The sequence below is a fragment of the Mirounga angustirostris genome, unplaced genomic scaffold (assembly GCF_029215605.1).
Source record: "Mirounga angustirostris isolate CCGP_5_RB_7025 unplaced genomic scaffold, mMirAng1.0.hap1 SCAF_6, whole genome shotgun sequence".
NCBI lineage: Eukaryota > Metazoa > Chordata > Mammalia > Carnivora > Phocidae > Mirounga > Mirounga angustirostris.
In genome coordinates, this window is record NW_026991714.1 from 62,683,211 (window position 1) to 62,708,265 (window position 25,055).

General features: G+C 41.0%; 1 protein-coding gene across 4 annotated transcripts in view; it reads right to left on the reverse strand.

Moving 5' to 3' along the window:
• Window positions 1-25,055, reverse strand: part of AKT3 (AKT serine/threonine kinase 3) — a 309,013-nt gene that overhangs the window by 250,030 nt on the left and 33,928 nt on the right. For 2 of the 4 annotated variants that reach the window (XM_064594415.1, XM_064594414.1), the window contains exon 1: window positions 2,199-2,239. The exons of the other annotated variants lie outside the window; for them this stretch is intronic. In XM_064594415.1, coding sequence (XP_064450485.1) covers window positions 2,199-2,233 — 35 coding nt within the window. In that variant the 5' untranslated portion in view covers window positions 2,234-2,239. Of the gene's footprint in view, window positions 1-2,198; window positions 2,240-25,055 lie in introns of those variants that run through there. 4 annotated transcript variants of the gene reach the window in all.

Here is a 25,055-nt window from a genome sequence, read left to right on the forward strand (position 1 = left end):
TATAAAATTTAAATAACTAAAACAGCCTGGTACTCATGAAAAAACAGAATGGATCAACATAGCATAAAAAATACAGTAATGAAGAATAAAGGTAATTAAAAATAAAAGAATTAAGAATAAAAGAAAGATAATACTGTTATCCACTAGAAGAAACCAGAACTCTGTGGAGAAATGGCTGATTCTAAAGCTGGAAAAGGGAAAGGACAGGATAAGCCTGGAGTATCTTACTGTGTCAGAATGTCAGAAAGTCTTCACAAATCGATGGGAACATGTCAAAAGAATATAGGAGCTTACTTAAAGGGGCTTCCATGGGATAAATCTAGGGTAATTTGAGCATTTAAAAATAATGAGGGGTGCCTGGGTGGCTCAGTCGGTTAAGCATCTGACTCTTGATGTCAGTTCAGGTCATGATCTCAGAGTTGTGAGATCAAGCCCCACATCGGGCTCCACACTGGGCATGGAGCCTGCTTGGGATTCTCTCCCTCTCCCTCTGCCCCTTCTCCACTTCTAACAAAAAAAATTAATTAATTAATTAATAATGAGAATACCACCTCACACCTGTCAGAATGGCTAAAATCAAAACCACAAAATACAACAAGGATTAATGAGGATGTGGAGAAAAAGGAACCCTAGTGACAGCTGGTGGCAATATAAATTGGTGCAGCCACTGTGGAAAACAGTATGGAAGTTCCTTAGAAAATAAAAAATAGAACTAGTATATCAATCCAGTAATTCCACTACTGGGTACTTATCCAAAGAACACAAAAATACTAATTCAAGAAGATATATGCACCCTTATGTTTATTGCACTATTATTTACCGTAGCCAAGATATGGAAGCAACCCAAGTGTCCACTGATATATGAAGAGATCAAGAAGATGCGATGTGTATATAAAACAGAATATTATTCAGCCACAAAAAAAGAATGAAATCTTGCCATTTGCAACAACATAGATGGATCTAGAGAGTATCATGCTAAGTGAAACAAGTCAGAGAAAAAGCAAATACCATATGATTTCACTCATACCTAGAATTCAAGAAATAAAGAAAAAAATGAGACAAAAAAACAGATTCTTAAACATAAAGAACAAACTGGTGGTTGCCAGAGAGGAGGCGGGAAGATGGGTGAAATAGGTACACTTACCACAATGAGGCACTGAGTAATGTACAGAATTGCTGAATCAGTATATTGTACACCTGACACTAATATAGTATGATAATTATAACGGAATTTTAAAAATAAATATTTTAGGAATTCTTAATCTCAGGAAACAACCTGAGGGTTGCTGGAGTGGTGGGGGGTGGGAGGGATGGGATGGCTGGGTGATAGACATTGGGGAGGGTATGTGCTATGGTGAGCACTGTGAATTGTGTAAGACTGTTGAATCACAGACCTGTACCTCTGAAACAAATAATACATTATATGTTTAAAAAAAAAAAAAAAAGAAGAAGATAGCAGTAGGGGAAAAATGAAGGGGGTGGGAAATCGGAGGGGGAGACAAACCATGATAGACGATGGACTCTGAAAAACAAACTGAGGGTTCTAGAGGGGAGGGGGGTGGGGGGATGGGTTAGCCTGGTGATGGGTATTGAGGAGGGCACGTTCTGCATGGAGCACTGGGTGTTATACGCAATGAATCATGGAACACTACATCAAAGACTAATAATGTAATGTATGGTTATTAACATAACATAATAATAAAAATAAATAAATAAGTAAATAAATATTTTAGGGATGTCTAGGTGGCTCAGTCAGTTAAGTGTCTGCCTTTGGCTCAGGTCATGATCCCAGGGTCCTGGGGGAGAGTCTCGCGTCAGGCTCCCTGCTCAGCGGGGAGTCTGCTTCTCCCTCTGCCTGCCACTCCCCCTGCTTGCGTTCTCTCTCTCTCTCTGACAAATAAATAAAAGTAATTATTTTAAAGAAAAATAAATTTTTAAAAAGTTAATAGTGATAGTAAAAAATTATTAGCCATTGAATAAAACAGAATTCACGAGGGAAAATGAAATTTCTTCTTTCAGTAAAAAAGTCAATTAAAACGAGAAAGGAACAAGAGAATTAGAAAAACCACCATGAATCCTTAATAACTGATTCAAACAAGAACCATAAATAGATGTTAAAACTGGTGGGTCAAAGTCTGAGGAGTAACTAGACATTACACAGTCATAAAGCATCACACCACAAGATTCTTATTACTTACAAAATACCACTGCAACCGGTGACCATAGTTACCATCACCAGGATTGGGACAAATCAACATCATGCGCCTCCTGATTAAAGTAAACTGAAGAGACAGAACAACTGATACTTCTGTTGTATGATGAAACATCATGATGTCACATACTGAGACTTGCAAGATGACCTAAGGTGTTTTTTGAGGGGGAGGAATAAAAGTTATTATTGGCAATATCAACATTATAGTATTCCACTGATATTAATTTCTTGATTTTGATAACTACACATTATGTGACATAAAGTCCTCGTTTTAGGAAACACAGACTGAAGTGTATAAGGGCACAAAGTGCATTATATCTCAAATTCACTCTCAAAGGGTTCAGAAAGAAATCTATATATTTGAACCTGAATATATTTAACCATCTAAACATATTTTTTAAAAATCTCTATAAATATATTTAAAGTATCATATATAAAGAGGGACAAAGAAGGGGACAGAGAGAAAAGGAGGGGAGAGAAAGAAAAGAGAAAACAAAATGTAGAAAAATGCTACCACTTGAGGAATGGGTATATGCACTTCTTTGTACATCCTCCTCTGTCAAATGCCTGTTCATGTTCTTTGCCCATTTTTCTATCGGGTCATTTATCTTTTTCGTAATAATTTATGGAAGCACACTGTATAGTAAGAATGTTAGGGGCGCCTGGGTGGCGCAGTCAGTTAAGCGTCCAACTCTTGATCTCAGCTCAGTCTTGATCTCAGGATTAATGAGGATGTGGAGAAAAAGGAACCCTAGTGACAGCTGGTGGCAATATAAATTGGTGCAGCCACTGTGGAAAACAGTATGGAAGTTCCTTAGAAAATAAAAAATAGAACTAGTATATCAATCCAGTAATTCCACTACTGGGTACTTACCCAAAGAACACAAAAATACTAATTCAAGAAGACATATGCACCCTTATGTTTACTGCAGAGCCCCACATTGGGCCTACTTTAAAAAAAAAAAAAAGGAAACAAAGAAAGAAAAGAAAAATATTAATCCTCATTTTTTCCCAACACATCATGCCCTTTGTTATAGAGCAAATTTAATTTTTGCAAAATCAAATCTTTAAGACTTTCTAATGAGTATTCCTAATCACAATAACGGTGATGTTTGGGTGATGGGGTTATGGGTGTTCTTCTTTTCTTATGTTTCTTTTATCTGTATTTCACAAATCTTTATGAAGCACTATTACTTTTTTAATGGAAAAAAAAAAAAGTTGTATCTTAAAATGAGAAAAATCCAATCAGGACTTTACATGGAACCTAGAAAACTGATCCTAAAACTCAAATAGATTTATCTAACAAGTTCTCTCTTAATGGCCCTTGGGAGACAAGAAGAGCTAAGCCAACCACAAAGAACAAAGGGAGTTTGGGATTTGGTTTAGAGAGATCAGTACTTGTTGTAAAGTGGTACTGGCAGAGGAAGAGAAAAAGAAGCTAAAGGAAAAGTACAGAGAGTCCAGAAACAAACCCACATATAAACAGAACAATGATGACGGATTATTCAATAAATGGGATTAGGACAAATTATACCTGTAGAAGAACACTGAGGCTAGATCCCCTTCCAACACCACATGCAACACAATATAAAATCCTCAAAGTGGAGTAGAGGAGACCTAAATGTGAAAGAACTTTTATTTATTTTATTAAGAAAATGGAAGGCACTCTGGTAGCTAGCCTCCAGGTCAGCCTGCAGTGATCCGCACACCCTGCTATGGCAGTCCCCATGCCATCTCCTCCCCAGAGCAGGGCTGTGATTTCAAACATATGTGATCCTAAGACACCGAGTTTCTACCTCACTCTGCTGCCTCCCTCACTCACTCAGGGGAAGCCAGCCTCCACCTTATGAGGTCACTCATGTGGCTATGGTAAAGGACCTAAGAAGTGAGGCCTCCTACAATAGCCTGCACCCACGACCAGCCGTGGGAGTGGACTATCTTTAAAAGCAGGTCCTCTAGCTCTAGTCAAACCTTCCAATGACAGCAGCCTAAGTGACATCTCACCTGCAAACTGACGACAGAGGCGAGAACCACCCGCCACACTGCTCCCAGGGACCGAGGGTAGGTAATAAATGTTTATTGTTTGTTTTAAACTAAGTAGGTTTGAGTAGTAATCTGCCAGCAGTAATAGATCATTAATAAACAGACTTCCGTTATTACCTCAACATAGGCAAAGAGGTTCTTCACGATGATACCAGAAGCCAAAACTATAAAGCAAAGATTGATACATGTACCTGCATCAAAATGAAAAAGTTTGGCACAACAACAAAAATTAGTACAAAGGCAGAAAATAGCAGGAGGGGAAAAATTAAGGGGGGGAAATCGGAGGGGGAGACGAACCATGAGAGACTATGGACTCTGAGAAACAAACTGAGGGTTCTAGAGGAGGGGGGTGGGAGGATGGGTTGGCTGGTGACGGGAATTACAGAGGGCACTTATTGAACAGAGCACTGGGTGTTTTACGCAAACAATGAATCATGGAACACTACATCAAAAACTAATGATGTAGGGCGCCTGGGTGGCTCAGTCGTTAAGCGTCTGCCTTCGGCTCAGGTCATGATCCCAGGGTCCTGGGATCGAGTCCCACATCGGGCTCCCTGCTCGGCGGGAAGCCTGCTTCTCCCTCTCCCACTCCCCCTGCTTGTGTTCCTGCTCTCGCTATCTCTCTCTCTGTCAAATAAATAAATAAAATCTTTAAAAAAAAAAAACTAATGATGTAATGTATGGTGATTAACATAACATAATAAAATTAAATTAAAAAAGAAAAAAATTAGTACAAATGCAACTAAGAGGACAAGCCACAAACCGAAAGAAGGTATTTGTGATTTGGATAAATTATTACTATCGATACCTGAAGAATTCCTACTAATCAACAGGAAAAGGACAAATCATCCAGTACAAAAAATTTTGAGTGGGGACAAAGGGCAGAAAAAGCAATTCACAAAAGAAATTAAACAGCAATAAACACATGAAAAAATTCAAAGCCCCGCCGGTAACTGGAGAAAGGCAAATTTTAAACACGCAATACCATTGTCACACGCCAGAATGACAAACGTTATGTTTGAGAAAACAAAGCGATGGCAAGGAGAGGACACCTCTCCGGAACCGCTGGTGGAGTCACCTGGTGACAACCACTTTAGGAAACAAAATACACAATCTAGTAAAGGTGAAGGATGAGCATCCCCGATGACTTGGTGATTTCTACTTGCAATAATATATCCTAGAAAATAATTTCACATATACATTACAGAAACACTTATCGCACCATGGTTTATGATAGGGAAAAAAATTAGCAACCACTTAAAAGCCCTTCAACGGAACAGTTCAGTAAAGTGTGATTTATTCATGCAAAACCACACAGCAATGCAAATGAAGAAATTAGAGCTCGGAGTATCAATATAAATACATCTTAAAAACATAATGTTTAAAAAAAGGTGAGGATAATGTGCAATATGGTATCATTTGTATAAAGCTTGAAAACATACTAGTTCTATTGTTAAACATTTATATTGTTTATATAGGTATTTACACATAAGAAAAAACTTAAAATACAAATGGGTGAGATGAGAATGCTAAGCACTGACTCAGCGTACCTCTGGGTTACGTAGGGTAGGAGGAGAGGCGGCAATGAGAGGGAGGGATGCACAAATCGTATCTGTCCAATAACACAAAAAAAACAATTAACAACATAAGAAACGGAACCAGTGAATACACAGTAAAATGAACAAGTGCAAGCTTCTTCGTAACTCTTCTTTCAACAAATACCCACTGAGTGCCTAACAGTAAGGTCCAGGCACTGTTCGAGACTCTAGCAACACAGGAGTGAACACAGCTCTCATACACTCGCTGAGCTTCTGTCCAGGAAGGTAAAGGCAGCCCATAAAAACAACAACAACAGAAGGGCCGATGTTGGCAAACGCTATGAAAATCAAGCAGGTGATGTGCCAGAGATGAGGAAGAAGAAAAGGATACTGCAGACCGGGTGGTCAAAGACTCCCTGAGAAGACACCTGTCCCAAGAAGAAAACGAAAAGCTCTTTGAAAAGCCAAGGCAAGAGTGTGACGGGCAGGGGCGGCCGGTGTGCGGCAGGCACACCGCTAATCCACCTGAGGAACAACTCAATGAGTCTGCCTGGACTGTAGTAGGTGAGGACGCGAGGACAGGACAGGAGGTGGAAGGAAGAAGATGGGAGGAAACCCAGGGGTAAACCCAGGTTTCGACGGAGCTGGAAGCTTATGCAATTGGGGGAAGGGCTCACTCAAGAAGAGGAATACACAATTATGAAAAAAAATCAGGTCCTAATTGAATTATTTCTTTGGAATGAGAAAGGAAACTCAGGCAAATTATAAATCTTGAAGAGCTGTCAACCACATCAAAACATCCTAACTGATAACATGAATATTTTTAATAATTAACTCCCTGGCACACTTCTATATTAATTTTAGAGACAACAATTTAGTCTTTCATCTGAAATAAAGGGCAAATCTTTGTTTTTTATTACTGAATGTTTGGAAAGGTTTCTTTCGGCTTCCCAACTATTGGGGATGCCACGTAAATATGTCAAATTATTGAATTGGTGAAAACCTCTTTTATGTTTCTTTCACATAGGAGCTATAAGATTAGAAGAATAGTCAATAAATTTGCAAATGGTCCATCTTGGCTTCTCCTCCATTGCCCACAATTCTTCCAGTGTGGGCTGAGTGCCACAGGACAAGTTCATACGCCCACTCAGCCTCAGGCCCTGCCATTGTGGGCAGATGCCAGCCGGGAGGCATTCTTACACTGGGTCAGCTTGCAAGCACTAAACTATCCATGAAAGTGACTGTAAATAACATCAGTGTGTCCCACGCCCTTCTCCTTGGGGTTCCCAAACTGCTGGTGTCCACCTCAGCATAGCCTGAAAGGATGGGGAGTGTGACAGGAAGAAAGTCACAGTGGAAAACTATAGTGGCCTCTACCGATTTGGGTCCAGCCTAGGAAACAGCTTGCACAAGCAAGAGACTGTAAACTTTAGTTAGCTCTGTGGTAAACCCACCTCTGTCCACGTCATTCTGAGCCTTAAAGACTATCAAAAAGCAGTTTCAGTTTTTTCTTCTACATGAGACAAGAAACCAGGGGAGGGTTCTGATCAAGGGATCTGAATTCCATTTTAACCAGAACACACCAAGAAAGGCACTGACCTAAGGCAAGCCTCTAACCCTCCTCAGAAAGAGGTATTCAGTACAAAATAGACCAAAAGTATGCTTTCACATCCTGAAAATTTTTGTTATCTCTTTCTCCCATTTCTGGATTTAAAATCCCAGGAACTGGGGCACCCTGGTGGCTCAGTCAGTTAAGTGTCTGCCTTCGCCACAGATCATGATCCCAGAGTCCTGGGATCAAGCCCCGCATTGGGCTCTTTGCTCAGCGGAGAGTCTGCTTCTCCCTCTCCCTCTACACACCGCCCCCCCAACTTTTGCATGTGCGCTCTCTCTCTCAAATAAATAAAATCTTTAAAAAATAAAAATAAAATCCTAGGAACTACACATCCAGTCACCCCATCACTTCCCCCACTATGACCTGTACTTGGAGTAATTTCTCAGTTTACAAGTTTATCATTACAGAGTGTAAGAGCTATGTTAATGTGATAAAGAATGGCAACCTTCAAAAGCAGGATATTCATTTACTGGGGGTCCTTCCACAGCTTTTTAGGAATAGAGGCACTGCTCCCAGCTGTGTGGCCCCATCTTGAGAGCCCAATGCTGGCCTTTCCATTGGTTCAGGGAGACCTACAATAGTGCTAATAAATCCCTTTATACTTGTATTAGCAAAATTTAACCAGTAACTTAGTTTTTAGAAACAATTAAGAATTCTGAATTGAAGAGGTAAGTATGCAAGAAGCAAATAATAGTAAACCAGTCAATTATGAACCCTGAAGTTGCAGAAAGCATCTGGGATGGAGAGGGCAAAATGATTAGAAGCTGCTGGACCGGAAATGGTGCAGGGTGATACATTCCTCTTCCGGTGCTACTCACCCCAGACCTCCTGTTCTACCTTCCATCCATCCGAGCTTTGGGGAAAGGGGTCAGAGAGGAGCACAGAGCTTCTCACCACACAAGCATTCATGCTACTGAAATACTACGAAGAAATAGGAAATCAGGGAAGGCCCCAAAAGGGATGGTGGCTGAGGGGGGAGTCTATGTAAGAACTGGGTGAGAACATAGTTTAATGTAACACACAGAAGAGCCTAACACAGATGGAATAGTTAATTTAGGTGTGGGAGACTGAGCAGAACCACTGCAGGAAGAGAGAATCTGGGAAATATCGGTCCTAGAGTGGCTGATGTGGACGAATCCCAGCTAGCACCTTACCCATAAGTAAAATCTAAATAATGAAGACAATGACAAGATGGATTTATATGTTTCAAATCCAACATACACCACAGAAACTTTAACTTACGGTAACATTTAAGTGAGAAGCTGAAGCACTTGAAAAACCTCTGACCTAGAAAAAATCTGCTAAAGTTAATGGATTCTCCAAAATCTAGAGTTTCAGATTAAGTGTTGCATACCCAGAGAGTTTTTTTAAAAATCAACTAGATCTACAAGGCTTGTTAAGAAAAACTAGTCTCCGGCCCCCTTCACCAACATTTTCTTTCCCCACAAGTTTTCTCTAGTTAGCTGTTTTGGAATTTCCCTCCATCTCTAAATAATGCAGCATGTTTGTATCACTGTTTCATGAATGGCCAGGGTAGGGGATTCTCCAGTGACTGCCTGATGATGATGTTTAAGATTCAGCTCTGTTTCCTAGTCTTACCACCCTCCTCACTTCCCACCCCCACGGTCTCAATACTTTGGTTATTAGATCAATAATGGAGGCTTTTATCATTATGACTACACAGGGTATTCAGAACTGAGCCAAGTAGCAAACACTAATTACCTTTCTTTTCCTGCATAACATTTTGTCTTACTTGGAATTAATAATTGCCTGGCTCCTCATTTACTTAGTTTTCTGTATACTTATCCCTATGTATTTATCTACTATGTAGTTATCCCTAATTAACCTCAGACTCTCCAGTCTGACAAATCCCTTTTGAATATATTCATTCACATCAGGTTTCTATCAATTTCATCTCCTTGAAGAAGTTTCTCTCTGCCTTCCAACTTGCTCCAGTCTGGACGGGTCAACCTGGGCTGGCTGCACAGCCACCACCCTGGGTCTGAACTCCTCTCTCCACTCACCTGGGTTCTCTTCCTTGACACACTCCCTCCTTCTGGTGGAGTACATTCCGCAGCTTCCTGAGGGTTTGGGGGAGGGATTTGTCTCTCTGAAAATATCTTTATTTTACTCTCAATCTTATGTCAGACTACTTAGACTAGTTTGGATATCATTTGTCTTCAAATTTTAAAGGTACTGCTGCTCCATTATCTTCCTACTTCTATTTTTTTTTTTTTAAGATTTTATTTATTTGAGAGAGAGAGAGAGAGAAAAAAAAAAAAGAGCACAAGCAGGGGGAGGAGCAGAAGGAGAGGGAGAGGCAGACTCCCCAATGAGCAGGGAGCCCAACACGGGGCTCCATCCCAGGACCCGACCCCGAGGATCATGACTTGAGCTGAAGGCAGATGCTTAACCGATTGAGCCACCCAGGTGCCCCCAAACCAGGATTTTAACTCTAGCTGCATCACTTAACCAGTTCTGTGATTTTGGACAAGTTACTTCTCTTTTCATCTGTGAGATTTAAGTAATAATGCAGATAAAGTACTTGGCATGTATTAATTACTCAATACATTTGACCCGTTCTTGCCATCCTCAGCGATCTACCTTGGACCCTTGCTGCATAGGTGCTTATTAAATAAATGTTCAATGACTTCAAGCAGCGCTAGTTTTAGGAGTTACCTGTGTCATCACTCCTGTTCTTTCATTAGTAGCATTTTGGTGAGATCTATCAAGAGCTCTGTCTACACCAGAACTTAGAAATTATGCCACACAGGCACACCTTGTTTTATTACACTTTACAGGTGCTGCGTTTTTTTTACAAATTGGAAGGCTTGTGGCAGCTTTGCATAGAGCACTTGTGTTGGTGCCATTTTTCCAGTAATATTAGCTCACTTTGTGAGTCTGTGTCACATTTTGGTAATTTTTGCAATATTTCAAACTTCATTATTATATTTGTTGTGGTGATCTGTGAGCAGTGATTACGACTTGCTTGAGAACTCATGTGATGGTTAGCATTTTTTTGTTTGTTTGTTTGTTTAGCAATAAGGTATTTTTAAATAGGACCCCCGCATTGGGCTCCCTGCTCAGCGGGCAGTCTGCTTCTCCCTCTCCCTGCTCATGCTTTCTCTCTTGTTCTCTCTCTCTCAAATTAAAAAAAAAATTTTTTAAATCCTGGTCTGTCTGACTTCACAAGACAGGCGTGCTGACAAATTGCCTCATATTAACAAAAACCTCTTCTTCCCAGGCACATGCTTCCCAGAAGTCTCCCTCACAGTCAAGTGTGGCCGCCTGACTGGGTTCTAGCTAATGAACTATGAGAAAGGAGGAGTGCTACTTCCAGGCTTGGCCCACCAAAAACCTCCCCAGGGAGGATCTTTCAGTGTTTTTTCCATCTCTGGCTTCGTGCAGATGAGCACATGTGGAACCATTTGCTGATGACAGAGGAGTCACAAGACAGAAGGAGCAAGAATCAGGAACAGCGGACTTGTTTTGGATTTGGCCGAGCAAGACACAAAATTCAAATGCTATTAATCCACGGAGATTTGAGGTTTATCTGTTTCAGCAGTTAAACTCAACGCCATGATCCCTCAAGGAACTTAAACCTTTAGAGGAAATACTCTGGGTATATTAGTATCTATCACAGTATATACACACAGCACCAAGAATAGGACAAACTTAGATTTACAGAGAAAAGTATGTACAGATAAACAACAGCACTTACAGCTGGAGAGATCGTGGAAGTATCAGCTTGTTTTGCTGATAAGATTTACGTAATTATATATGTGGCCCCCCCAAAAAGGCATTCCAAGAAGAAAACGTGGCACACGCCACCAGGTGAAAACTGGAAAGGTAAGAACTTCACAGCCAATGGTGAGCAGTAGTATCAGGGGAAAGAAAGAGGGCCAGGGCGTGGGGAAAGAACGAGGGCCAGGGGTGGGGAAAGAACAGCAGCCGGGCGCCACACAAGAGCACCCAGTGATGACATGTGGGCCACTTTCCGACCAACAGTGAGCTACTGGGGACGCAGAGCAGAAACCCAGTGTAAGTCCGACTGCACCATCAACAGTGGTTCAGGACTGAAAGAGCAAGGAGGGCCTGAGACCCATCCGTTACTGAAGGACATTACAGTGGTCCAGATTCCATCATTTGACAAATTATTTACTGATTACTTACTTCGTGAGCACCACGGCCGTGGGGATGGGGGAAAAAACAGATGAATGCTAAGGAAAAGCCAGGCAGTATTTGGTTGGAGGCAGTGGGGCCATGTTGAGTAAGACAAAGGGAAGAGTCAATAATGACTGTGGTCTCATGTCTAACTGCCTAGAAAAGGGGGCAAAACAGCATAATCAAACAGAAAAGGTGAGAGATGTCATTTTTTTGGAAGAAATGGTTAGTCTGCTTCAAGACAGGCTGAATTTAAGGAAACAGGCGCCATTTTTCATGTTAATTACTAATCCCCACTTCCAACTTACGTATTCAATCAAAAGACCCTAGCCCCTCAACCGACCTAATTAAAAAGCATAAACAGGCCCCTGCAGCATATGCGAGCCCTGTAAGGCAGCATTCAGAGGCAGGGGCCTCAGGGTGAATAAGACTTCAGTCCGGTGTTTCCCAAAGAGTGTGCCATGACTCATCAGTCATCCTCTTCCTACACAAATCACAGCCACCAGCTCCCCGCTCCGGGCCCCCCACCCCCGCCCCTTCCCCTCAGATCGCACTGCAGAAGGCGTGAGAAAAAGAAACTGCGTCTAGGAATTTGGGGCAATCTTACCAAGCATAAGCACTTTTTAGAGTTCCGCATTGTACACTTACCCTATACTAAAGAAACCTTTTATTTTCTTTAGTCCAGGGGCATTTCCAAAACTTAGTGACACAAATCTATTTTTGAGGACTACCCACCTACTAATGACATACGCTTTGGGAAATGGGACACCGATGATAAGCTACTGGAAGGCAGAGAGAACCTCTTATTAATCTTTGCATACTGATGGCCCCTAACATGGTATGAAACACACAGGACACAATGTATGCTGAAAAAAACAAACACTTTACAGGGTTCCTAAAACAGTAAAAGCCACGTATTTTGGTCATTTCCTAAATACCACGGCTCATTCTCAGTGTCATACAAGTTCCTTAGGTGCTCGGTAAAAGCTCTGCATCAGTTCACTGCACTGAGTGTATCTGTGATCCCAGCACCACTGCAGACAGCATACTTGCCTTTGCTTTCCAAATGAAGCCCAGCCTCAAAATCAATCACACCTGACTCACACTAGATTAATTACTCAAAACTGAGCCTTCAGGAACCGGGCTCTGTAAAAACTGGCAAGTCACATGTCACAGGAAGTGACCCCACGCCATGGCCACCGCGGTCTGAGCAGGGGATGAACAGCACAGGCTGTAAGTTAACGAGCAGAAAGCAAGGGAAAGGGACCTGAATGGCAAACCAACCTTTTTCCCTTCACCCCACCTAGACAATTCAGGTAAGGGAGGGTCACTTAGTCCAGTCCCCTGCCCTCCCCAGGGCAGAGAGGAAGAAAAACATGGTGAGGCTGGGTGGGGGCAAGAACAATCTGTACCCCTCCAGGCTTTAATCAGTAGCTCTGGGCCAAATGAATCAACATGTTTATCTGCTAATACAGCTGAGCTCATTTGAACGTGTTATGCACTTGAAAGGAAACAAACTTTTTTCAAATGGAACCAGTAAAATTCAAAAAGTGTTTGTTTTCTGTTTCAGCAACTTCAGTTAAGGTCTTTGTTTGCGAGGACCAAAAATTATATGAAATAAATCTTTCATTGTGTCAGAATGTTTATTCCAAACTGAAGAAGAGTTAAGGAAACTCGGGCTCGAATGCATTTGATCTAAGGGTCAAGGACGGTCTGACTTCGCGTTCTGCCAGCAGTTTTTCCAAAAGTTGCTTCCTGTACTCGGGAATGTTCCCTGTTCTCGCATCGCACAAACAATAATAAGAGTCATTTTATACAACCACCTTCATTATTCTTTCTTTCCTTTTATATTCACTGTTTGGTAACAGCAAAGGCTACAGTCATTAATTCTAATCAGTACTTTGAGCTCTTAATTACCATTATATTTCTACTCGCTTAATATTTGTCGGGCAACAATTTTATTAGTTTATTCAAAAAATATGTCCTGAATGTCAATTACATGGCAAAACGTTATAGATGGAGGTCAGCAAAAGAGATGTGGTCGCTGCCCTCCAAGAGCTTTCAATCCAGCTGGGAAGAAAGCTATTATGAAAGCAGACATGTATATAATCCAAACAATGAATAGGGGAAAAAAACCCACGTAAACATACAACATGATCTAGACCAGGGGTCAGAGAAGGATTCCTTTGGTAGTGACAAGAGCGCTGAGATGAGCATAACCAACATTAAAAATAATTTCAAACACACACACACACACACCCCAAATCACCCTAGGAATAAGAATGTCCATAACTCTTCAGAACAAAAAGGTTTGTAAGAACAATGGTAAAATCCACAGGACTCTGGCGATAGCTTCATGCGAGCAGCACCAAACAGCACTTATCTCTGTAGGAAAAAAAGCAATGGCCACTTCTGGTGTATTTCCACTCAAACCTAGGTTTCACAGCTAGAACTATTTTCCAATGAAAAAGCCAAACATCAGCTATTAGTTTAGTAACGTTCAATCACCTCAAGTCCTCCAAACACATAAACTGAGTTTATAATAATAAATGTATCCCAAGCCTCAACACCCCATAAAACCCAGGTCGCAAAAAGGAGACTTTTTCAACGGGTCTCAGGATCACGTTAGAGCAGAAGCAAACTTTCAGAAATCACCTTGCAGTAGAACACTTTCACTTTGGAAATCACAAAGGAGACCAAAAGTGGAGAAGTGACACATTCAATGACCTCACTCATCTAGTTAGTAGTAGAAAAGGAGGCTAATCAGACCCTGAATCTCCCGAGCCCCATTCCCATGCTCTTTCTTACAAGAGCAAATCTATCAAATGACAAGGAACACAGGTGTTGCAAATAAATAAGGCAAAATTTTAAAACACAGGAATCCCATTTCAAAAATGTTGCATACCTTCAGTTGATCTTCACTTCCCTTAAGTCCTAGAAAAATAATGTTCCCTCTTATCACATTCCACAGAGAAGCAAAATGAAGGAAACAACATTTATTGACCCTACAGCAATCCAGGAGCCAGGCTGAGTGCTTTATCTACTTTAATGCCACTTTATCATCACAGCTACCCTCTGAGTTAGGTATTATTCATCTCATTCTACTGAGACTCAGAAACATTAAATAATTTACCAAAGGTTACACATACACAGCAGAAAAATGGCACAGACAGGGTTTGGATTCAAGTCTGTGTGACTCCAAATCCAGAGTCACTTTACCACAAAAAAGTATTTCTTCGTAGGAAGATTTTAACACGAAGCAGTAAGGTCTCCCAGAGAACCCACCAGTGCCCGTTTAATTGCTGATGGAAAGTTTTTTCAAGTTTAGTCTGGGAATCCAATAATCATTTTTTACAGTATTCTAAAAGGAAGTACCAACTTTTAAACAACTACTTTACAAACAAAAGGTAGAACACATTCGTAGGTTAAATACTGTTTCTATTTTCTTTTTGGCTTCGTTTTCAAGCCCACCGTCACTGGCACCCAGAAAAGCATTTCAGCTATGCACTTCTGAGAAACGCTGGCTCACAAGCAATACCAAGAAGGATGCAATAATGCGTGATCACTTCAGAGAACCATTTAAGAAAACAGGAGCTACATTTAATAATTCTGGTTTCTCCACCGGTGGATAGCTCATTCACAGCTTCAAGTGGGGAAGGGCATCCACTCTCAAAACCTAAGAACCAGTAGTCCAAATAGAGCAAAGCACGTAAGAATTAAAGGAAGACCGATTCTGGATTGCTCAACAACCACCCACATCCTCAGACTCTGTTTCCACTTTCTGGGCTCCACTAAGTCAGTTACCACTCATGGGCAGGTTCTCAGCTCCCCATACTTAACTGGTACCTTCTGTCTGCTGTCATCTCCCCTCCAGTTCTCTTTACCCTCCTGGAAATATTATTGCTTTTATTTTCGCCATCACTTTAGAGGGAAGAGAAGAATGTATTTTCTCCGATACTACTACTTGAGGGTTGGATTTTTTTTAGGGTTTCTCTTGATCCCTACAGTGTCTGTTTTCTCCCCATACTCCCAAGTACCATTCCATCCTCCACCTCTTTCTTTGTTTGCTTCTTCTGACCTCTCTTTTTTCATGGAGGCTTCCCCCAAATGTTCAATGGTTTTTGAATGTTAAGTCATATTTAAGAATGAGGCTCTGAAAAAAACGAAAAGGTCTGTGGGGGGAAATGGGGCCCATCAACTGGTAGAATTCATTTAAGGCTGCTCTGGTAGTGAGCCTATCTGTATCTGAAGACATTTCAGTCTTTTCCAGGGGATGAGCAGGATAGGCTTCACTGTGGAGTTCTGGGAGAAGAGCAGAGAAAACGAACGGGCTAAGAGTTCCACAATTCAGGTGTAGATTTCCCTTAATCTTCCTGTTTTGAGTCAATCAGCCACCCACTGCCCTGGTTCAGAATACAGGCACTTCTTCAATTTCTATTTTATAATTTTAATTTTGTAAAGGATAAATCTTGGGGGGGGCACCTGGGTGGCTCAGTCAGCTAAGCATCTGACTCTTGGTTTCAGCTCAGGTCAGGCATGATCTCATGGGTCATGAGACTGAACCCCTCGTGGGCTCTGCACTCATTGGAGAGTCTGCTTGAAGATTCTCTCCCTCTGCCCCCAGCCTCGCACACATGCACGGGTTCTCTCTCGCAAATAAATAAATAAATCTTTTTTTAAAAGGGGGGGGGTAAATCTTGACCTCCCAAAGCCAGGAGTTGCTGGTGGACAGTCACCTATCTACACAGAGTATACAGAGAGAGAACTCAAGGATTCCACCTGTAAGTGCACACATTTTCTGACCAATCCCTGTTTTCGGCTCCCCTTCTGACTCCTGCCTTCCTTAGTGTCTGGTGCCTCCCAAAGCCGAGCCTCTTGGGAGCTTCAGGACAGAGTACTGGACTTGCTGCAAGTATTATGCACTTACAGACCGTTCCTCTCTGCGGAATCTGATGCCACCTATCCATCTGCTGCCTTATTTCAAAAAAAGTTTAGCAATTTCCATCTCCTGTTGTAATCTCATTCAGAGGGGAACAGAGATTTTTTAAAGGGCTACAGATTTTCTGTTTTGCAAGATGAAAAAAGTTCTGTGGCTGGATGGCTGTACAACACTGCAAACGGACCTAATACCTCCAAACTCTATGCTTTTAAAAGTGGTTAAAATGGTATATTTTCTGATGTATATGTTATTATGTTTATGTTACCACGATTAAAAAGAACTTTTTTTTAAAGCAAGGTTGATAAAAGTTACCTCTTCAAAAACTCCTTCCAAGATCACCCTATGCAAAGTTATCTTGCTCCCTGGACAGGGTAACTCTAGTATATCTGACAGTTCACTTTCTTTGTAGCACTTACCATTATATGAAATTATCCTATTTATTTAATTGCTTATTTATCTCTGTCCTCCAATTAGAGAGTAGGCACCTGGGCCATCTTCTAACCTCACTTATGTATTATGGTAATAAGAATATGGTAGGAAAGCAGTCAATAAACATTTGGTAGATAAATGAATTAACTGGGTCCCACCTAGACCTAATGAATGAGGTCCTAGAATTCTCAAACACTGATTTATAAAAACAGAAAATTTGCTATTTATGACCCAATTAGCACCCCTTCCAGCTAGTCAAAACAATTTGACACATTTGACCCTTAAAACAGATATTCTCTTCTCAGCCAAGACCCATTTGCTTTTGACTGGAGGGACTGAGCAACAGGGAAGGTGGGATAAAAGAGGAGTTTGTCATTATTTCCAAATAGGAATTCCTGACAACATGGCAATATCGTTCCTTTAATGTAATTCTTTTAAAAGGTTAGCACATATGCCTTACCAGAAGAGCTTCCACATCATAAAGATGTTTAACGACGTATTTTATCATGTAATTCAAATGTTGAGTTAGAAAAAAAAAAAACAAAACCTGTTTTCCATTTACGTTCTTGAGAGTATGTAACTTCCTACAGGATTCTGTTCTATTATCTTCCCTCTCCTGTATTTAAATCTCACCTGCCATTTCTATAGCTCTCTCCTATACAGCAAATATATGTACAGCTCATTATAAAAAATATTCACTTGATCGTACTACGCACTCAACCTACAATCTTATCTATTCCCCCTTTACCACATCAAGCTCTTGGAAAAGTGCTTTCTCATTTCCCGTTGATTCCTCACCCCTCGACTCGTGGTACCTAACATGGCTGCCAACCCCTTCACCACGAGCTCCTCTGAAACTCACCATGGATTTCCCCCATCTGTTCAAGTTCCCCTCCTCCTTCCGCATGACTTAGATTCTGGTCATCGTTAAAGGACAGCAGACAGGTCTGGGTGTGAACCTGGCTCCAACACTTACCACCCTTTGCTGAGCTGACTCAGGGGCTGATCTGACGCCCTAAGGCACGAGTTACTTGAAGGGAGGCACTACTTACTCATCTTGCTATGCCTGAGTCCACATACTCCAGCACAGAGCAGACATGCAGTAAAGGTTTGAGGGAGGCTGAGAGGAAAGACCTAGGCATGGAGGAGGGAAGGAGGGAGCAGAAGATATAGGAAACAGGTTTATCATCTTTTTATCCCTAAGTACAAAGTGGAAAAGTTAACCATAAAAGAGCCTCAATTAATGTTTGCTGAATCTAAACTGAATGCGTATATACCACCTATTTAATGGTTTGGTTTGGTTCAGTTTCGCTGAACATTCGCATTTAGAATTCTGAAAATTACACATTTATATTAAAGGTTTGGTTATAAAAATCACACTGTTAACTACTGTTGTAGACTTATTAAGCAAATTCAGTTTTAGAAATTACCAGTCAAGGAAGTAATAACACACTTCAGCATTCTTCAGCTTCCAGGTGATATGGGGGAGGAGCACAGTTAAGCTGGAGTCCACCTGAAATGAGGGGGAAGTCAAAGGCCAAGACTGAAGTCTGGCGGTTGGGTAGTAAAAAAACTCCATACATTTCCTAAAATTAACTTTTGGATCTCTGAAGAACCTGTCATAAATAAGTTGGGATAAGTTTAAAAGGGCTTTTCCAAAAGTCGATTTCTGTTACTAAAGGAAAAAGAAGATATCCCCAAACTTAAAAACAAAATACACATAAATTGCTTTAGAATAAACGCTCTTTTGTTATGTTTCAAGGGAAAACTAGTACTTCTGGACACTAATTAAAAGTGAAAAGGAAAACATCTCTTCGCAGTTAAGAGAGGATGAGGGCAATTCCTGGGGGAAAAAAGAAAATCAAATTCACCAAATTCTACTTTATGTAACCTAAAGTGCATCCCTCATGGCTCCTGCTCTCCACCTTGTTTCCAAGTTTGTATTCCCTTTCCTGGCTGTTCAAGGTCACCATTCCCCTGGGCTCCACCCCAGCGGGCCCTGGGGCGCACTCACTGAGCATGCGCGGCTGCACCTGCAGGCTGGGCGGTTAGGGGCACCCCCTTCGGGACTAGATGCGCCTGCCTGAGCTTGGCGACCGACCCCACTACCTACTAGGTGTGTAATCAGAAGACTTAACCTCTCTGGGCCTCAGTTTACTCCCATGCTAAAAAAAAAGAAAAGGACAAAACAGTACCAACCTCACAGGGGTGTTGTGAGAAGCGAGTTAGTTACTAGATACCTCACGCTGAGGATGCTGCCCGGCACATACGTGATCCCAAAGTAGTGGCTCCAGGACGGACCGCCTCATTTATCATCCAAACCGGGGCACTTCAGAGATTTAAAGAGGAGACTATCAATCACCACACCAGAGCAACAGGCATCAACCAGAACTGTCCTTGGCAAAGCAGGACAGAGTCACCCAATACAATACCGTGATAGGCAACAGCTTCTGTCCTACAAATATCATAGTTAACCTAATATTGTTCACTTAGTTAAACAAACCTACTTTAGACTATTATTTCTGAAGGTGGGTTCAGTGCGGAGGAAAGGACAGAACAGGTCAAAAAAAGTTTCAGAAACACCAAATTAAATAAAGTGAAACAAGTTTACCATCTAGTTTCTAATCCAAAAGTCATTGGTATACTAGTGTGCCTCATTTGATTTTATAGCTTCAATTAATTTTATTTTGCAACTACAAAGTTCTTATGAAATGAAATTTAAATGAACAACTGGCTTTTTACTAATATAAAGTAGGTTACCTATCTGTGGTCACTGTTCTTTTCCTTAGTACCTAGCCCTTAATGAGTACTACATATTCGCTAAATGAATGAATGAATGAATGAATGAATGAATGAATACTAAAAAAGTTCCTCATGAAAAATGATTTCAGGAACTAAATCTAGATCAGAAAGAAAGTAAATTCTAGTTGGGCATTTTAGTTGAGCTTCTTTGGTTTTTTCTGATACGTGGTTGCAGTAGAGCCCATGGGTAAGAATGGCATTGGGTGTCGCACTGGATTTGCCCTTGACTAAATGTGGCTTGGTGATTCAAGAGGAAAAATATTCCTAAAAGATAAAAATAACCAATAGTAGTAGCCAATGTATATGGAAAATACTATGCTCAAGGGCTTACACATACATTATTTCCTTTGATCTTCACAATAATCTTTAAGTGATACCTGGGGCTTGGTCGTGGGAATCTTAGCAGATCCCACGTCCACAACTTATTTCCAAATATCTGACCGAAATTTTTTCTGTAATTTTGTACACCTCTTTTTTGCTGGTACAATTTTATGGGATAAATTCCAACACAATCCACCACTAAGCCACTGGTAAGGTAGCTAACCAATAAGTGCTCAAATCCAGTTATGAAATGGTCCATATGAACGCTCTACCCCAGGTGGTCTCAAAGGGCAGCATGTCGTAGGCATAATGCAGCTGTGACAAAGGTCAACTATGTAACTGTACCTTTATAATTATACCCTCATGACTTACAATAATCTTCCCAGCTGGAATTTATCAGAAAAGATGGAATAAATAAATATTCACAGAACACAAATAATTCTACATATCAAATTTTGGAACTGGAAGGAGCTTTACAGACACTAATCAAAGTAAAATGTTATTGAAGAAAAATCAAACGCATGTCTGCACTTCTATCCCTAAACTAGAGAGCAGGTATTTATTACTAATTATTGCCATTCTTCACACAAGGAGACAGGGTTTAGCAATTTGTCCAACTTTGCACAGCTGGTGAGCAGAGGACTTGAAATTCAAACCTAAATGTGTCTAACACCAAAACTAAGATCATCAATTTTATTTACAGTATACGAAGATTCTTTCTACTCTACATTTTTCCATAACCCAAATTAGTCTATCAAAAATAGGAGAATTTTATGGGGCGCCTGGGTGGCTCAGTCGTTAAGCGTCTGCCTTCGGCTCAGGTCATGATCCCAGGGTCCTGGGATCGAGTCCCACATCGGGCCCTCTGCTTGGCAGGAAGCCTGCTTCTCCCTCTCCCACTCCCCCTGCTTGTGTTCCTGCTCTCGCTACCTCTCTCTCTGTCAAATAAATAAATAAAATCTTAAAAAAAAAAATAGGAGAATTTTAGGGCAAGACAAGATCTCTAACCCACCTCTGTCTTACAGACCCAGGGATGTCAAGTAGTTTGATTTGGTGGGTGCACACAGTTGGTCACTGAAAGAGCTGACGTAAAAACTCAGGACCTCGGCTAGAGTCACACTGAGCTCTTTTCAGCATCACAAAAGATCAATGCTTATCAGTAAGAATTATACTGATAGCTATCACTTGTCAAGCGCCTACTAGAAGCCTCGCACTGTACAGGGTATTCTACACCATTGTCTTGAACACCCCCCCAACTATCTCTCTAAAGAAGCCCCGAACTGCTGACTCCAAAGCCAACTACGCTCCATGTTTCCATCATAACTGGTTTCATAATCCCAACGAGAAACCCAGGTTGTGTGCATGTTGTGACGGTTGTTTTGTTTCTGTGTGTTTGTGTTTGCTGCTACTAAAACCGACCCACGTACAGCTGCTCCATTTTTGTGAAGACATAAAAATATTGTGATACGTGGCACGGAAAACACTTTTACTTATAAAAAAGGAAAGGCTTCTACAGTATCTTTATGAAATCATAAACTAAAGAAGCTATTAAGGCTCGTTTATATAAGCAATCAAAGGCTGATTCTCTCCTCAGGAATTTGATTTCAACACAAGGCTTTCATTAGACAACCTGGTTTGTTATAGAACAAATACATACACACACGTACATACATGTGTACGTAAGAAAGGAAGGAAACGGGCCACAATTTTAGAGCCCCCACTCGTCCCACAATCACAGTGCCCTCCTTCGACCCAGGCTCTCATCTACCGGCGTATGCCAAACTCCTAGGTCGGGTGATAATCGGGGATGGCAACGTGACATAAACAGAATCTACTCTGTTATCTACCACATGGCTGGTGGGTAAAAGTCAATCTTCCTTTCGGATAGTGGGCCATGCTGCTGCTACCCTGGGGCTGCCAAAGAACAGAAGTCTGCTTGAAAATGAGACCATCAGAGATGAAAACAGAATAGAATGGAACGGAATAGAGAATGTTTGACATCATCACCAGGATTCCTGGATTCAGGCATACCTGAAATCAGTCTGTCTTGGATTCCCCCTTTACATAATCTATTAAATCCATCCGCTCTTTTCATTTTTCTTCCATTGCTCAAGCTTGTGTTGGGTTCTTGTTGCTTAAAATGTTTAAAGTCTTAACAAATTATCCTCAGAGAGAAAAGTCCTCAGTTCAAAAAAAAAAAAATGCTGCAAAATTTTAAATATTTGAAAATTTGATCAATTAATTTTTTCTACCTAAGACACACTTTTAAATGTATATACTAACAAAACTTTTAAAATTAAATCCAGTAATGCTTTTTGTTCCTAAATAAGGTGATTTTAAATCTTTATGTATTAATAATAATCACATTTTAAGGGCGCCTGGGTGGCTCAATTGGTTAAGCGACTGCCTTCAGCTCAGGTCATGATCCTGGAGTCCCAGGATCGAGTCCCGCATCGGGCTCCCTACTCAGCAGGGAGTCTGCTTCTCCCTCTGACCCTCCCCCCTCTCGTGCTCTCTCTTCCATTCTCTCTCTCAAATAAATAAATAAAATCTTTAAAAAATAATAATAATAATAATAATCACATTTTAAGATAATATTAGAGGATTTGGTGTTCGGTGTTTTTTTTTGGTATGAATATTTCTCTAAGGGTAGAAAATACCATGTGACTACAGTCTTGCCCATTAGCCTTCCGCCATGCTACTCTCCACCTTCAGAGAACACTGGGCAGGTAGGGACTTCCTCCGTGCATGCTCCTGGGGTACGTGAACAGAGAAGGAAGTGCTAAACCAAGGCGATTTTGCATTCTCCAAATTCACAGAGCACATACTGGCCATCACCTGTAAGTTCCTTCTTTTCCTCTTCTCTTCCTTAATAATCCTTCTTTCTCTCTGCTCTTCCCGCATACTCCCTTCCTCCCCTCTGGACTGAGGTTTGCCTCTCCTCCTTTCCAAGTTCTCATCTCTTCCCACCCTCTATAGGACCTCCAGGCCCACTCCCATGTTGCCCTCCTGCCGTCGTGTGCCTACAAGGTGTTCTCTTTGAAAAAAACTTCCCTTGACCAAGCGGTCTCATTTTATTTATTCCTTCTCTATTTTCACTGCCAACTTTTACAAACAAATGGCTTCGATCTGATGTTTCAGTGTCAATAGGCCCTTACTCCCCAGAAATCTGGCTACCACACCACCCTCCCCCAAAATCACTGAAACTGAATTCAGAGCATCCTTTCAATGTTGAATCGAATGGCCTTCTTCAGTTTTCATTCCCTCTGTATACTCTGTTGTTTGTGGCATTAACTAGCCTCTTGTAAAATCTCTTGTCCGGTGGTTCTGACCTTATTATTTTAGTGCTCTTTCTAATAAATAACTCCCTCTGTGCTTGCCGGAGAGTCTCTTTTTCCTCCCACTCCCCACTTGTTACCAGAGTGTTTCTTGTGTTCCTTCTTCAGTCCACTGCTCATCTTTCCATACACTTTTTCTGAAAAATTGTACCTACCATTAAAATCTCAACTGTTGTGTTCTCCCTTCGGAGAAAAAATTTTACAGACGCACACGTGGACACACTCCTGTCACACCCTCTCAAATCAGGACCACTCCCGAACTGGCTGCAAACGGCATCACTAGCCTCTTGAAAACCACGGCACGCACAGTCACGCCCCTGGGCATGTGGGCCCACCTTCCATTGCCTAGGATAGTCTTCCGTTCTCAGTCTAAACACTTCCTCTCAGACTCAGATGCCACTTCCCCCAGGAAGCCGTTCCAGTCACACGCCCACACTCATCTCCGAAGCAACGTCAAGTCCTTGTTCTCTCCTCCACACAGCCACGGCACTCACCAGATAACTGCATTAGAGCATTTTTATGATCGCAGGTAGTATACGTTCCTGTGTTTTTCCTCTCATTCAGTAATTGTTTCAGGGGCAAGGGACACGTTTTATTCTTTTTTCTGGTTGCTGGAACACGATAGGCACATGATATTAATTGGAAAGCATGCTTAAAAGGCCCAGGTTCAGAATGTCAGTGACACCTTCATAGACCAACACTGCTTTGCACACATCAGAGTTCAAAGCGACCGCTCTCTGAACACTGAAAGCATTTACTGACTACACCAGTAACTTGGCATTTATGATTTTCTGCTCTATTATTCTATTTTTATATGCACATGTGTCTTATCTTCTCAACTGGATAAGTACTTAGGAGCTACGATTTTTAACGTTAAGCATATTATACTATCTGGTGTGATTCCTTGCACCCTACCAGGCATTCAAGAAGTATTACATGACTGTTCGAGGAGCCTCACTGTTAGCAATTCTAGGAACCATCTGACCGATCTGTTAACTTATTGTTTTAAATTAAACCAAGGCTTCTCCAAATCCATCATTAAGGAAAATAAACATACATGGAACTCAGACAATAAATATCTTTAAATCCTAGCCCAATTAATATACTTATTTTTAAAAGAAAAAGCAACAGTGGGTTCTTTCCTGGCAAGTATCAATCTATTACGCATGAGCATTAAAAAGCAATTTCTCTACAGTTTGTAATGTAAAAATTGATCCAGGCAAGTATCATCAATGGAAGTTTAAACCAAAGTGAAGGGTTGTCGGGAACTATGACCCCACAGATTTATAAATGGGGAAAATATGTCTTTATAGTGAAGAGACCCAGAAGTCACCTTCTTGATCAAGTACACATCATCTATGCAGTTTTCTCACCAAAAAAGGTTCAATGTGACTCTAATAGTGAGGAAAAATTAGACAAATCCAGAATGTGGGACATTCTACAAGACAACTTGAGGCATAAGAATCAGCCCCAAAATTAGAACCCACTTCTCAGAAAGAATTATGTCAGAATTTTTATTATTCCAGAATAAAATGGGCCAGAGAAACAACCAAATAAACAGTATGGACCCTGGATTTTTAAAAATTTGTAAGTTTTTTTGGACTACCATATTAGATGGGATTACTGAATGTATTAATTTTCTTAGCTGGGTTGA